General features: G+C 36.7%; 1 protein-coding gene across 4 annotated transcripts in view; it reads right to left on the bottom strand.

Moving 5' to 3' along the window:
- The window catches only part of SLIT2 (slit guidance ligand 2), a 370,465-nt gene that overhangs the window by 71,929 nt on the left and 283,726 nt on the right, over nt 1-14,810 (bottom strand). For all 4 annotated transcript variants that reach the window (XM_015138091.3, XM_015138093.3, XM_078002599.1 and 1 more), the window contains 4 exons: nt 9,076-9,219; nt 7,045-7,211; nt 6,039-6,171; nt 2,237-2,305 (listed from right to left, as the gene is read on the bottom strand). In XM_015138091.3, coding sequence (XP_014993577.2) covers nt 2,237-2,305; nt 6,039-6,171; nt 7,045-7,211; nt 9,076-9,219 — 513 coding nt within the window. The remainder of the gene's footprint in view (nt 1-2,236; nt 2,306-6,038; nt 6,172-7,044; nt 7,212-9,075; nt 9,220-14,810) is intronic.

Here is a 14,810-nt window from a genome sequence, read left to right as displayed (position 1 = left end):
AATGTTATTCATGATTACACCTCACCGTTTTGAAATTAGGAGTGATTTTATGTATATACATATATGCATTGCTTTAGCCAATGTAGTGTGCATGCAAGGGGTTGGTTCACTTCAGAGCAGCAGCTTCAGAGTACAGTTTATTGTCCCTTATCCCTCTGCCCCCATCTCCACAAGGCTTTTGATATTTTACAGAGAGCTTCCTTGGAGGTGACTTGCGATAGACACATTTTGCAGGTGGGAAATAAACCCTTATCCTCAAAAGTCCTATCAGATACACATACTTTACCCTCATTGATACATATGTTCACTGACATACAGCCTCAAATTTGATCACTGAAAGAACCCCTGATTAATGACATTCAAAATGCCATCAATAAAAACGTCGGTGCTCCTGCTCCTGGCTGAGTCATGGTCACATAGTAGGTCCTCAGTAAATATTTGTTTAATGAATGTTAAGTAAATGGGAGAGATGTTGAATTTTTATCAATGTTAAATGGCTATTTATATGGATAGTTTGTACGATGGGTCGTAATTTACATTCCATGAACTTGATCTTATTCTCATTATATATATAGTGCATATATATACACATACACTATATATGTAAAAAATACATTAAAATATATGTATACGATATATAATACTAATATATATTCACCATATATAACTACATGTATTCACTAATTTTTTTCTGAAGCAAAATGTAAAATATATGAATAAATGGAAGACTCAGAAAAGCTGAGGATAATCTATTCCTTTATTAAAATATCAAAATGTCAGTAAAATGGACCCATGAAATTGTGAAAATGTTAAGAATCTGAGAGGAGCTTTATACTCATATTTTTAGCTGCTGAAGAAGTATTCCTAAATTTTAAAAATAAAAGTATCTGTATTAGCAGAAGTAACTTGCCTAGAGTTGTATAATGAGTCACTAGTAAAACAATTTTTGGATCCACAAATCCTCATTTGTCATTTCGAACTGGCTTGAAAGTAATCACATGCTGTCCCACAAATGAGCCAATTCTGCTAAAGTGACCCTTTGGAAATTGCAGCAATTTAATGGTTTATTTAACAGAACAAAATGTATGTAATCAGCTCTTGCTGCTATCAAATAAATAACTAGAAGCAGAACAAGACATCTTAGAGGATATCTTTTCCCGTTATTTAATCATTTGTCATTTAAATAGTCCTATTTACTTTCTCTAGAGTGTTTGATTTACCCATACTTTCAAGGAATGTGATCAGCAGCAATTTTAACTAGCTTCAATGTACCTAGTTTACATTGGGGCATGTAACATCTTTTGCTACTTAGGTTTTTAGAATTCACTTAGAAATAAACCTCCTAATTCTAGGAATACTAGTAATCTGCTTCTTAAGCTAGTAATATTTACTCTAAAATCATATAGACTTAAACAAGTGATATGGTACTTTTGAAATTAATATCTACTATCTTTTTCCTGATTTTTTGTGTTCTGAAAAGTTTTCTCAATTACCAATAAGGCTACTCTAAAAGTATGGTATTATATGTAAAAGATTATATGAATTTTTAAGCATTGCGCATATAACCAGATCAAATGTTTGTATATTTAAATATCTTTTTGTATTCACAACTTAAGGGCGGTCAAAAGTTGTTTACGTTAATGAAAAAGAGATGCTATTTTAAGCTAAAAAATCAAAATTTTGAAATTTATACTCAAAATGTTAGTATCTTTGTCAAGTTTACCTAAATACTACATGAATATGTATGGATTTTATAAAATAAATTTTTATACTAGAAACCCATAACTTATTTAATAATGCTTTGTATAAGAAACAAATGTAATAAACTAAATTTACATTTTTGGGAAAGTCATTACCACTTACCATCTTTTGCTTAAAGTCAAGAATAAAGGCATCGTTTTCTATCTTTCCTTCGTTAGTTTGTCATAAAATAACCCATATTCACTATCAATAAAAGTATGCAGGTTTACACATTTTCATAATTCTCTGACTACTTAGACTTCATTGTATTTGTGTTTTTTTGAATACAGGAGGACATCTTGCTATGACACTCCATCGCCTCATTGATAGTCAATGAAGATGTAGCCAGTGGTCCAGAACCGCAATGAGCAAGGAGGGAAGCAACTAACTGTGAATGATTTATATTATCTGAAAGGTTCATTAAATCTTCCGTCCCTTGCCATCCCCATTTTCTGGAAATAGAGTAAGTCAAAGAAAAGTGCAATATGTTACTCACATAAGTGTTAAATGTTTGTAGTTGGAGAGTTCCTTGGGAACCAGTGTAAATTGGTTTCCATCCAGATACCTAAAAACAAGGGAACAATATTATCTTCTTGCAAAGTTAATAGTGGCCTTGCATAAAATAAGTAAACAGTACTTCACTCTTAACTGAGGCAAGGAACCCCTTGGCAATTTTTGTTTTAAGATGTTGTGTTCCAAGCATAGATTATTATTTAAGAGAAGGAAAAAAAAAAAAAAAAAGCAGAGTTGTCCATGAGTCCGGTTCTTTGTGATTTATCTAACAAGGCAAGCCTTTGTGGTTTATCTAACAAGGCAAGCCAAGCATTTAGCCATCTGTGTGCAAGCAAGGAGGTTCATTCAATTAACCAAATTTTTAGTCAGCCTTCAGTTTGCTTGTGTTTATGTGGACACAATACCACGAAATTCATTAACTACTAACAAAACCTTGCTGCTGTGGCCAAGACCACTCATCGCTGCCTTAATATGTGTCAATACACTTAGTGAATAACAATGGACACATTAAAGGCATATTTGGGGATTTGAACATACTAGGTTTAAGTTTAAAAATAGTTTTAACCAACACATATCTGCTATGATGATAACATTAGGAGATTTTATGGAATATAAATTGATCAAATGTATAAATATATATATGTAACAGCAACAATCAAATAACCATATATAAGTAAACTTTCCCTTCTTTTTAGAATCAGAAGAATAATCAGAAAATAGGCTTTGGGCTAACTGGCAGGACACAAAGATAATTGAATGCTTGAAGTTATATCTATGATGTCACAATAAGGAAAATAAATTTCATCTCCTTCCAAGGCTGTTTTTCCTAGAACATAGATGGTGAAGGGTACAAATGTCTTTCAGAAACTGGGGCCATCTGACTATAGATGTGCACACAAACACTTCTGGGACATTGAACATGTGGCCCTTCCTACCCCAATGTTGTGGTGCATTTCAAGATTCCAGGTTGACATTGGTATTTTTTCTGGATATAGAAGTAGCTGAAAAGTTGCCTAAGATAATAATTTATTCCTAATATTTCAAAATAAAAACAATGATATAAAAGGCACCAGTTATCAGAAAATATATTTAATGTTTGATAAATAATTGGGTCTATGTTATGACTCATCATGTCTACCTAAATTTTCTGACTTGATATTTCTTCTTAGACCCCTCTCCATGTTTTTCTTTCCTCTACCTAAGTTTTTCTTGATACCACTAGAGGGAAGCATCACCGTATATAGTTCAGCACTCTCTCTTTATTCTGGAAAACAGAGGAAGGTCAAAAAGATTCACAATGTGCACTATGAATGCTTATATGTAAAATAATCTAAGGGGGGAAGTTATATGGAACTGATTAAAAATAATGTATACCATTTGCTCAAACTAGTCCACCAATAATACTAATTTTTGCCAAAGTCTTTAATTATTTAATGTAATACACATATGAAATTCTTCTAATACATGCATATATGTTACTGCTGAGAAGGATTCTGCTGACTCGGTAAGGTTACAAGAATAAGCTCTCTAGGGGGTAATTCTCAGCAAACTATCGCAAGAACAGAAAACCAAACATCGCATGTTCTCACTCATAGGTAGGAACTGAACAATGAGATCACTTGGACTCGGGAAGGTGAACATCACACACTGGGGCCTATCATGGGGAGGGGGGAGGGGGGGATTGCACTGGGAGTTATACCTGATGTAAATGACGAGTTGATGGGTGCTGACGAGTTGATGGGTGCAGCACACCAACATGGCACAAGTATACATATGTAACAAACCTGCACATTATGCACATGTACCCTAGAACTTAAAGTATAATAATAATAATAAAAAACTTGAATTCACAACAGATGAATTAATATTTTTCTCATCTCTATAACAAACTTTCTTTAGAAAAAAAGACTACCTTCTAATAATTTGTAGTAAAATAGATTGAAAATTCAACTTTTTGAATAGTTGAAGTAGCACGTAGATAGCACAGGGCATAAACCAAGCAGGATGTTGAATGGAGCTTAGTAAGAAATGTTTAAAGATTTTTAATGGGAATAGCGTAGAGGGACCAATACATAGTACAGTTAAAACAGTAGAAGAAAGGATTTAGCATCAAAGGTGGTCTGAGTGTAAGTTCTTCATTGGTGTACTCCTAAAATTAATGCTTTGGACACATAATATTCTTTTTTAAATTTTTTTTATTTTTAATTATCCCTGCTTTATTTATTTATTTTTATTTTTATTTATTTTATTATATTTTAAGTTGTAGAGTAATGTGCACAATGTGCAGGTTTGCTGCATATGTATCCATGTGCATGTTGGTGTGCTGCACCCACTAACTTGTCATTTACATTAGGTATTTCTCCTAATGCTATCCCTCCCCCATTCCTCTACCCCATGACAGAGACCCCGGTGTGTTCCCCGCCCTGTGGACACAGAAGATTCTATAGGCATCTAGCCTTCCCACAGATCAGGGTTTCGGAAGATCCCTATGTGATCTTCTGAAATAAAAAACCATTAAGAATTAAATATTCAATTACACACATATACATTAAAAACAGTCCTTCCAGTTGATTAACCAATGTGATTGGTAGTGAGAGAGGACCTGAACACTTAACAGCCGTTCAAATCTGAGAGGCATGTTCTGTGCACATGCGCTAAGATTGTGCCTTTTTCGTCTAAGAGTTCCATTCAGGATCAAACTTAGGATTTAAGGAATTGCACGTGATTTGAAAATAAGATCCTTAAAAATTGAAATGACATGTTCTTGAACCTCATTACCTATGTTGCACACTGTCAAAAGTTTGTCAAACCTGCTCATTTGGAATACGTGTGTGCACCTGCACAAACAACTGATACACATCCGCATAAATTACATGTGGGTTTAAATCATTATTGATCCATGGTTCCATATACATAAAAAATAAACAGAGGCAAAGTGATTCAATTGTATTCAGATCAAGCAAATCCAGAATATGACATTGGTTTAGAGACAAAGGAATGGAATGAATGGGGCATGGAAGCATCATTATTCTGGCAGCATATTCTCTAATGAATTCCATTCTGCAAGTGTAGCATGAGGCAGCCAAGGGAGTGTGGGCAGTGCAGAAGGTTGAGATGTGTATATATTGGCCATGTAATTTGTGGTTAAATATCAGTAATGAAAATGTCAAGAATAATTGGTCCCATACCCTTTAGGATCTAAAGGACTTTGATTCAAGCCACCAAAAGCAGCATCTCTTCTTAAGGGAAGAGATTATGCTAGTTTCTTCCATATACCAGATAATTATTTATCCCACGTGGTAAAACTTCCTCCTAGGGGTCACAGAGGTACAAAAAGAAGTTTCCCGTACAGAATATCCTAGACTGTAAATAAATTAAATACAAAGCATTTCCCAAAGTGCATTCCATGGGCCATTAGTCTTATAAGATGCTCCATGAGAAAAGGGGTATAGGAACAAATAAATGTGAAAGATACCTTATATTTTACCATTGTTTCTTGAAGAGTCATAGTAGACCTTAGCATAGTAAAGGCACTGAGAAATCTTATAGCATAAACACACACACACACACACACACACATACACACACACACACACAAAATTCCCAAGGGCCTCTAAAGTAGCTTTTGCATTGTTTACTGTTTTACAGGATAATAATTAACTGGCCTTAGAATACGATTTGCAAAGAAGATTGTAAAGATTTTTGTTTGGTCTCCATTCCTCTGGGTGTGTGAAACATTTATCATCAAGGAAAAAGAAAAGAAAAGAAAGACAGGCTCTACTTACAACTCTGTGACATCTCTTGGAATACCTTTCGGCAAGACCTTCAAACCCTTGTTGCTACATCGGACAACTGTATCCAAGCAGGTACATTCAGTAGGACAGCGAGAAAGTGGGGAGCAACTATTGTCATCATTTCCTAAATTGCAGAGGAAATACAGGAAAACCCAGATTTGTGGTCTTGAAGGTGCTAGAAGGGATTTTATGCCTTTAAATTAACAAACACAAGAGTCTTAAGCTGTATAATCATTTATATATGGGACATTCAGTATTTAAAAATTGATACCATAAGCTCTATATAGCACTGTTTTCAGACCACCTGGGGAAGAATTCTGGAAAAGGGTTTACAATTTGTAAACTGTAATTACAATTACCAATACAATTGAAATAGTTATTTGTACAAATTATATTTTTAATTAGAATACGTAAATGTAAAGTGAATTACAGAGAAACTGCAAGGAAAGAGATATGAAGAGACATAAAAGAGAATATATTAACTTAAAAGTTTAGGTCCCTCATTTATAAAGCTCAAATTAGCTCTCTGTTCATTGGCAACAATAATAGAACCTGCTCTATGTACCTGATAGGGCTATATGAGAATCAAACATGATGATATAGAAAGAGCATTGAAAAGTGACAACTAGTATTTTTGTCAGGTTTATTAAACTTCTGTTTTATAAGATAATTTCTTTTCTCCTTTGAAAATGTAGGTACTAAAAAACATGCCTAGGGTAATAAAGAAAAGTTAAAATGAAGCTATATAAATAAGACCAACCACAAATTGGAAACTAGAAAATCTAAAACATTCACAAATGCACATCAAGTAGACTCAAATATGGAAGGCAAGTCTGAGAAAGTAAGTGTCCCGGTACTAAAACAAAACCCAAACAACAAAGCAAAAAATACACGAGCATTATTTGCCAAGCTGAACTATGCTGCAGATTTGTGCAAAGCTGTATCCGAACAGGCATGCGAATGCCTGACAACCAAAGAGTTGACAAGGATTTCTTACCGTCATCACAAGTGAAGTCCTGAATGGCCACATCCTGGATGGGTATTTCTTTTAGGAAGTACGGTTTTTGACATCGAGGATTTCCCGTGACAATTCTCTTCTTCCTGAGCCACTCTCCCAACCAAGCCAGGTAGCAGTTACAGTTAAAAGGATTGGCCAAGAGGTTTCTAAGAGCCAGAGGCAAACAATGCATGGTTTAGTTTGGGGTTTCATCTTCTTAATTCTCAAAACCCCAGCTACCCTCCTCCACCTTTTTTTCACCAGTAACGATTCCTTCTTCTTTGTATTCCCAGACCCCCATTCATACTCAGAATCACATGCAGTATATGAGATGCATTTTTTTTTGCTAAAATATTTATGCTTGGAACTTAAACAGTAACAACACTTTTTCATAAGGTAATTCTTCACATGATTTCATGCAAAAAATAAGGTAAGGCAGAATTTGGGGCTTACACAGTGGATCCTGATAGATATTTCATTTAGAAATAATTTAAACTTGTCAGAAATCTGACTTGCTGTCAAACTTCGCACTGATAATGCAGTAATTTAATATAAAGATGAAGGCTGATTACCTTATATTATTGAGTTTAACCTGACAACAGCTAATTCATTAATTCGTCATCTCAAGATTTCCATCTCTTATTTGCTCTAGAGAATAGGTTTCCCATCTAAACTGACAGCTGAGTTGATTAAATGCCAGTTATAAAAATGAATTTGCTTCTACAAATCTCAATACTTTTGGCATCTCACCACTTCAGCATAAACCTATTGACAATCTCATTATTTATAAACATGCCATCTTTAATATGCGCAAATTAGTCACTTGATGTAAAATGTCACATTTTATGCAAAAAGAGGATGAAGTACTTTACTGACGGATGGATGCTTCTCTCAAATTATTTCTTCACTGACTTGAGCTATGAACTTTTTTTCTCTATCTTAATTCCCCTCCTTATAAGTTAGATTAGTATATTTGCATGCCACCATTACTGGGAAATCTTATCAGTTAGATAATTAATAATTTCAAATGCTGCTTTTTAGATACTGACATATGAGAGACCTGAAATACATTGTTTGGAGGTGTGTGGCTTTTTTTACTTTTACATTTTATTTATTTATTTATTTTAAATTTCTTGAATTCTGTCTATAGGCCTACAAATACTCTTTATTTTTAAGCTGTCTACATAAAATAATCTCTTGGATCAGCTCACCTATTTCTTCAATATTTTGCTAATATCATAGTAGATGCCCTCTAGTAAACAGCTTTTATTTTTGATCTGGTCATCCTAATATATCTCCTGTTATTTTGAATGATTCTGTTTTTTTTCTTTCCTTGAGATGGAGTCTCGCTCTGTCACACAGGCTGAAGTGCAGTGACGTGATCCTGGATCAATGCCACCTCTGCCTCCCCGGTTCAAGCAATTCTCCTGCCTCAACCTCCCGAGTAGCTGGGACTACAGGCACGTGTCACCACGCCCAGCTAATTTTTTTGTATTTTTAGTAAAGACAGGGATTCGCTATGTTGGCCAGGCTGGTCTCGAACTCCTGACCTCAAGTAATCTGCCCGCCTCAGCCTCCCAAACTGCTGGAATTACAGGCATGAGCCACCGTGCCTGGCTGATCCTTTCGAGCAAGTTTGTTGGCAATAACCCTATCCATTCTCCTTTTATGATACTTATACTGAAAATACTCCAGTGTGAGAACACTGGCAAAAATTTGTAACATTTCTTTTATATGCAGCACTATCAAGTTATAATAATTCTAAAATTTAGAATTAAGCTACATCATTGATAACATCACTAGGAAAAATAATTCACTGAACAATACTATAATTTTTTGTTAAAATTTAATGTAAGATAGTAGGTAATATTTTTTAAAAAATTTAAATAAATTTGACATGAACAAGTTTGCACTTTTTTAAGTCCTAAACCCTTGATCACATTTTAATGAAATGCTTAATAATACATTAAATACATTAACAAATATAATAAATGGCTCAAGTAATACATAAAGGCTATTTTTCATACTTACAGAGTAGATAAAGAATGGAGAGTATCAAATGCCCCTGGTGCAACTGTAGTAATTTGATTATCATACAGAGAAAGCAAACGCACAGAACTGAGTCCTATGAAACTGTCATTCCCCACACAGGTTATTCGATTGCTTCTCAACATCCTGAGGGGAAAAAAGGGACATTGTTATGGAGACAAAGCGTCAGGCAATCAATTTTGCCTATCTGAGGCGCAAATATGTAGCATTCATTACTACTTTTAAAAAATGTTCTCTTGCTATTAGATATTGCTATGAATATATACTGGGAATATCTTGCAAGAATAAAGTGCTTTGAGTTGTCAATGATTAATCTCAGTTACAAAAGGCACGGTGAGTCTAGGCATGGATTTACAATCCCACGATGAGGGATGAGGGCAGAATGTTTTCCTTTGATGCTACAATTATGTTTGCATGACTGCATAATGTCCTAATTCACCTACAGCTCCCTGAGTCCTTGGAGCCCTGTGATTTGTGTATTCAGGGTAGTATTACATTTGAGGTTGAACAGAAGGGAGGTGGAAAAGAATCAATAGCCATTGCAGATGAAGAACTGAGGGCATCTCAGGGACTTACATACTGAGTCAATGCCAAACATGGGCTGGGGGAGCCAAAATAGATAGAATATCTACAAAGACTACACGAATAATTTTATTTATGAAAATTAGCTCATTGTTTTAAGTTGAGAACTTAAAAAGAGGCAACAGTAACAGATCCCATATCCACAATAAAGTTTAAAAAGGTTTACCATGAAAAAATACTTTTTTTTAAAGTCACTGTATTAATAGGGTTAACATTATTGTCATTTCCTAGTTACTGCTAAAGTTTTGGCTTGATTATCAACTATTTGCTAATTATTTATTTGTCTGGCTTAAAAACTGAACAAAAAGCTCAAAGTCCCATGTGAAAATAGTTATGAGTATATGAATAGTTGCCATAAATCATATTCAGAATTCCTGAAAAATTAAATTATTCCTTAACTTTTCTAAACATAAGTTGGCTACTAAAAAAATTGAAGAATGTAAATGGGAGAGGTAAAAATAAAGAAACAAAGTGTCACTTTAAAATTCTAGATTGTCCCATAATGAATAAGAAATGTAAACGTTTGCATTCTGCCAAGTCACAGATAAGAAGAAAAGATGATGCTCTCCTTATGAAGGCATCGTTTTATTTTAGAAAACAAATGCACAACAGAAAAGCATTCCTATCAGCGCTTTCCTTTGCCATAAATGATGAAGAGCACTGGGTCTTAATCTTGCTGGAGTCACATGTCCCTGGGGGAAGTTGAAGAAAATTTTGAGGGCCAGGTGCGGTGGCTCCTGCCTGTAATCCCAGCACTTTGGGAGGCTGAGGTGGGCGGATCACAAGGTCAGGAGATTGAGGCCATCCTGGCTAACACAGTGAAACCTCCTCTCTACTAAAAATCCAAAAAATTAGCCTGGTGTGGTGGCGGGTGCCTGTAGTCCCAGCTACTCGGGAGGCTGAGGCAGGAGAATGGTGTGAACCCAGGAGGCAGAGCTTGCGGTGAGCCAAGACCATACCACAGCACTCAAGCCTGGGTGACAGAGTGAGCCTCCATCTCAATAAAATAAAATAAAATTAAATTAAAAAAAGAGAAAAGTTGGAACTCTGTTGCTAGAAAAATCCATAAGCACACATATGCACACATTTCACCTGTAATGTCAAGGAATTCAATGATTGGCTGAAATATGTATGTGAACTAATAAGTGGCCTATTAGGGTTAAGAAGCCTAGGGGAATGGAAATGTGCTCTCAAAATCTTCATAGCTCCAAGACAAAAGATACCAAGAATAGGTATGTTCAGATAAAACTATTCTAGGATTTTGACTACCCTGAGTTTAGTTCTAAACTGCTCTATGATGCTTGTTGGAACATAACCAGATTAAGGAGAGAGTCAGTTAATATCTGTCTCAGGTGCTAAAACGTAAGCACTTCAAAAACATCCATAGAAATATAATGAAGGGAGAAAGTGGAATTTAGATAACTTTTCACAGGGAGAGTCCTGTGAATGAACAACAAAACAATAAGAAATACTTTGAAAAGTTCCTTGAGGTGGTGTTACAGATAGAACTGTATCCCCCTCAGATTTGTATTTTGAAGCCCTAAGCCCCAAATGTGACTGTACAGTCATGCACCACATTACAATATTTTGGTCAAGCAGAGCTATACAAAAGTTGTCCAATAAGATTGCAAGGGAGCTGAAAATGTCCTATTGCCTCGAGATGTCATGACCATCATAAATGCCATAGCCCAATATATTACTCATATGTTCGTGGTGATACTGGTGTAAATAAACCTACTGTGTTGCCAGTTGTATAAAATTATAGCACAACACTTACATACAGTACATAATACTCCATAATGACAATAAGTAACTATATTATTGGTTTATGTATATACTATACTATTAATTGTGATTTTAGAGTGTACTTCTACTTATTAACAAAAAGTTAACTATAAAACAGCCTCAGGCAGGTCCTTCTGGAGAAGGCATTGTTATCCTAGGAGATGACATGTTATCCTTGCATGTTATTGCCCCTGAAGACCTTCCAGTGCGACAAGGTGTGGAGGGAGAGGACAGTAATATTGATATATTGATTATCCTGACCCTGGGCAGGCCTAGGCTAATGTATGTGTTTCTTAGTTTTTAACAAAGTTTAAAATGTTTAACAAAGTTTAAAAATGCAAAAGTAAGTAAATGAATCAATTTAAAAAATAGAAAAGAATAAGGAAAAGAATAGAGAATAAAAAATTCTTATGTAAGAATTTAAAAATTTGTACAGCTGAACAATGTTTGTGTTTCAGCTAAGTGTTATTACAAAAGAGTAAAAAAAGTTAAAATATCAAAAAGTTCATAAAGTAAAAAAGTTACAGTAATTTAACTTTATTACTGAAGAAATACATTAAAAAAATAAATTTAGTGAAGCCTAAGTGTACAGTTGTACAGTGTTTTGTGACAGAGTTTCTCTTGACAACCAGGCTGGAGTGCAGTGGTGCGATCTCTACTCACTGCAACCTCCACCTCCTGGGTTCAAGCAATTCTTCTGTCTCAGCCTCCCAAGTAGCTGGGATTACAGGTGCCCGCCACCATGCCCGGCTAATTTTTGTATTTTTTAGTAAAGATGGGGTTTCACCATGTTGGTCAGGCTGGTTCTGAACTCCTTACCTCAGGTAATCCACCCACCTCGGCCTCCCAAAGTGCTGGGATTACAGGTGTGAGCCACCACTCCAGGCCGTGTACAGTGTTTATAAAGCCTATGTTAGTGTACAGTAATGTCCTACGCCCTCACGGTCACTCACCACTCACTCACTCACCCAGAGAAACTTCCGGTTCTGCAAGCACCATTCTTGTTAAGTGCCCTATACAGGTGTAGTATTTTAAATATTTTGCACCATATTTTTTACTGTACTTTTCTGTTTAGGTATGTTTAGATACACAAATACTTTCCATTGTGTTAGTAACAATTGCCTGCAGTATTCAGTAGAGTAACATGCTGAGCAGGTTTGCAGCCCAGGAGCAATAGGCTGTGCCATATAGCCTAGGTGTGTGGTAGGCCATACCATCTAGGTTTGTGTAAGTCCACTCTAGGATGTTTGCACAACGGCAACATTGCCTAATGACACATTTATCAGAACATATGTATGACTATATTTGGAAAGAGGGACTTTAGGGAGGTGATTAAGGCTGAGTGAGATTATAAGAGTGGGGTCCCATACTGATGGACTGCCATCCTTACAAGAAGAAAATGATGATACCAGGCAGCTCACTATCTCTTCCTATGATCAGACAGAAGAAAACTCATTTGAAGAAACAGTGAGAAGGTGACCGTCTACAAGCCCAGAAGTGAGGCCTCATCAGAAACTCACCCTGTCAGCACCTCCATCTTGAACTTCTAGCCTCCAGAATGATGAGAAAATCAATTTCTGTTGTGTAAGCTACTCAGTCTGTGGAAGCTCATTATGGCAGCCTGAACAGATGTGTACAGGTGTAGTTACAGCCTACTGCCTTCCTCCCACTCCAAGGTACTTCTCTGCCAGGAGAAGGTTCCAGTATCAAGAAACAGTCCTTTAACTGCTGTTTGAAAAGGGAGCCTTCTGCTTGTTGCAATATTTGTATTTTACCTGAGACAACTCCGGAAAAGGTTAGATGCAGCCACCTGTGGTCTCTTTTCTATCCTCTTCCTACACATTCCTCAGTATCTCTCTCTCTCTCTCTCTTTTTTTTTTTAGACAGAATCTCATTATGTCACCCAGGCTGGAGTGCAGTGGCATAATCTCGGCTCACTGCAACCTCCACCTCCCGGGTTCAAGTGATTCTTCTGCCTCAGCCTCCCGAGTAGCTGGGACTACAGGCGTGTACCACCACACCTGGCTAATTTTCATATTTTTAGTAAAGACCGGCTCTCATCATATTGGCCAGGCTGGTTTCGAACTCCTGACCTCGTGATCTGCCCACCTCGGCCTCCCAAAGTGCTGGGATTACAGGCATGAGCCACTGCACCCAGCCCTCAGTATCTCTTTCATCACAAGGCTGAGTGAACGTTTGCCTATCATTTTGAAAGGGCACCAAGTTAGCCCTTGGGACGGGTCAGCAGGTCCCAGACTGGTCCTGCTGGGTGGTCAGGTTTCAGGCTATCCCAGCAAAACTCAAGGAACGCACTTCTGCTCTTAGGTGCAGGGAGGGCTTTGGGGGTGGGATTTGAATTTGGGATTCTATAGCCACATCTCACTGGCTGTGGGAATGCCCTTCTCCCTCTGTATCTGACAAAGAGCAGACAATGGACTCAGCCATCAGCCCACTGGTCGTACATGGCTCTCATAGGCTGCGCGGGACAGGGTCGTGGGTTTGGGCGAGACAGACTCCCCACTACAGTCAACAAGGACTGCTTCCTGGTTACGAATATTTTCCTTTCTGCCTTCTAAAGCTTTCAGAGTTTGGTTTGTCTCTCTTCCAATTTTCAGGCTATCACTTTTGTCAAACATAATAGATGTGTGTATATGTGTGTGTGTATGCAGCGTGAAAAATTCAAGTAATACAAAATTGTTGTAAGCACTTTTGATTGAAATATCTCAATCTAATTCCCATATTTCTTGGACAATCCTTTGGAAACATATATAATTTTTCCCCTAAACCCCCTACCCCTGAGCAAGTAGACATAACTCTTAGCATGTTTTCTTTGAAAAAATAGTGAAAGATGTATCACCAGCCTGTCTTTCTTTTACACTGACCTTGCAGGGGCAAAAAAACAAAAACAAAACAGTAGTCTCCAGATAAGCTGTTAGAATTATTCTACTGCAGAGATTCAAGGAGATTCTAAAGCTTACAGTAATCGGGCCAAGAGGAAGGAGAGTATAGAGAGGTGTTTGACAACAAGGAAATAAAATGACCATTTTGAGGCAGGACAAGGTGGTCAGATCCATATAAGCACTGAAGCAAGGATGATCTATTTTGTAGAGGAGACAGCAGCCATGAGGAATGCCCCTGATCATCTGCTATCAACACATTGACGGCAGGAATATTGGGGTAAGGGACCATTTGTATTCACAATACGTGTGTGTGTGTGTGTGTGTGTGTGTGTGTGTGTGTAACACACATCAAAGGCAGGGATATTGGGGTAAGGGACCACTTGTATTCACATTACGTGTGTGTGTGTGTGTGACACACATCAAAGGCAGGGATATTGGGGTAAGGGACCG

Source organism: Macaca mulatta, chromosome 5 (assembly GCF_049350105.2).
Source record: "Macaca mulatta isolate MMU2019108-1 chromosome 5, T2T-MMU8v2.0, whole genome shotgun sequence".
Taxonomy (NCBI): Eukaryota; Metazoa; Chordata; class Mammalia; order Primates; family Cercopithecidae; genus Macaca; species Macaca mulatta.
Note: the sequence above shows the minus strand (reverse complement) of the source record. Positions and strands in the feature narration are given on the sequence as shown.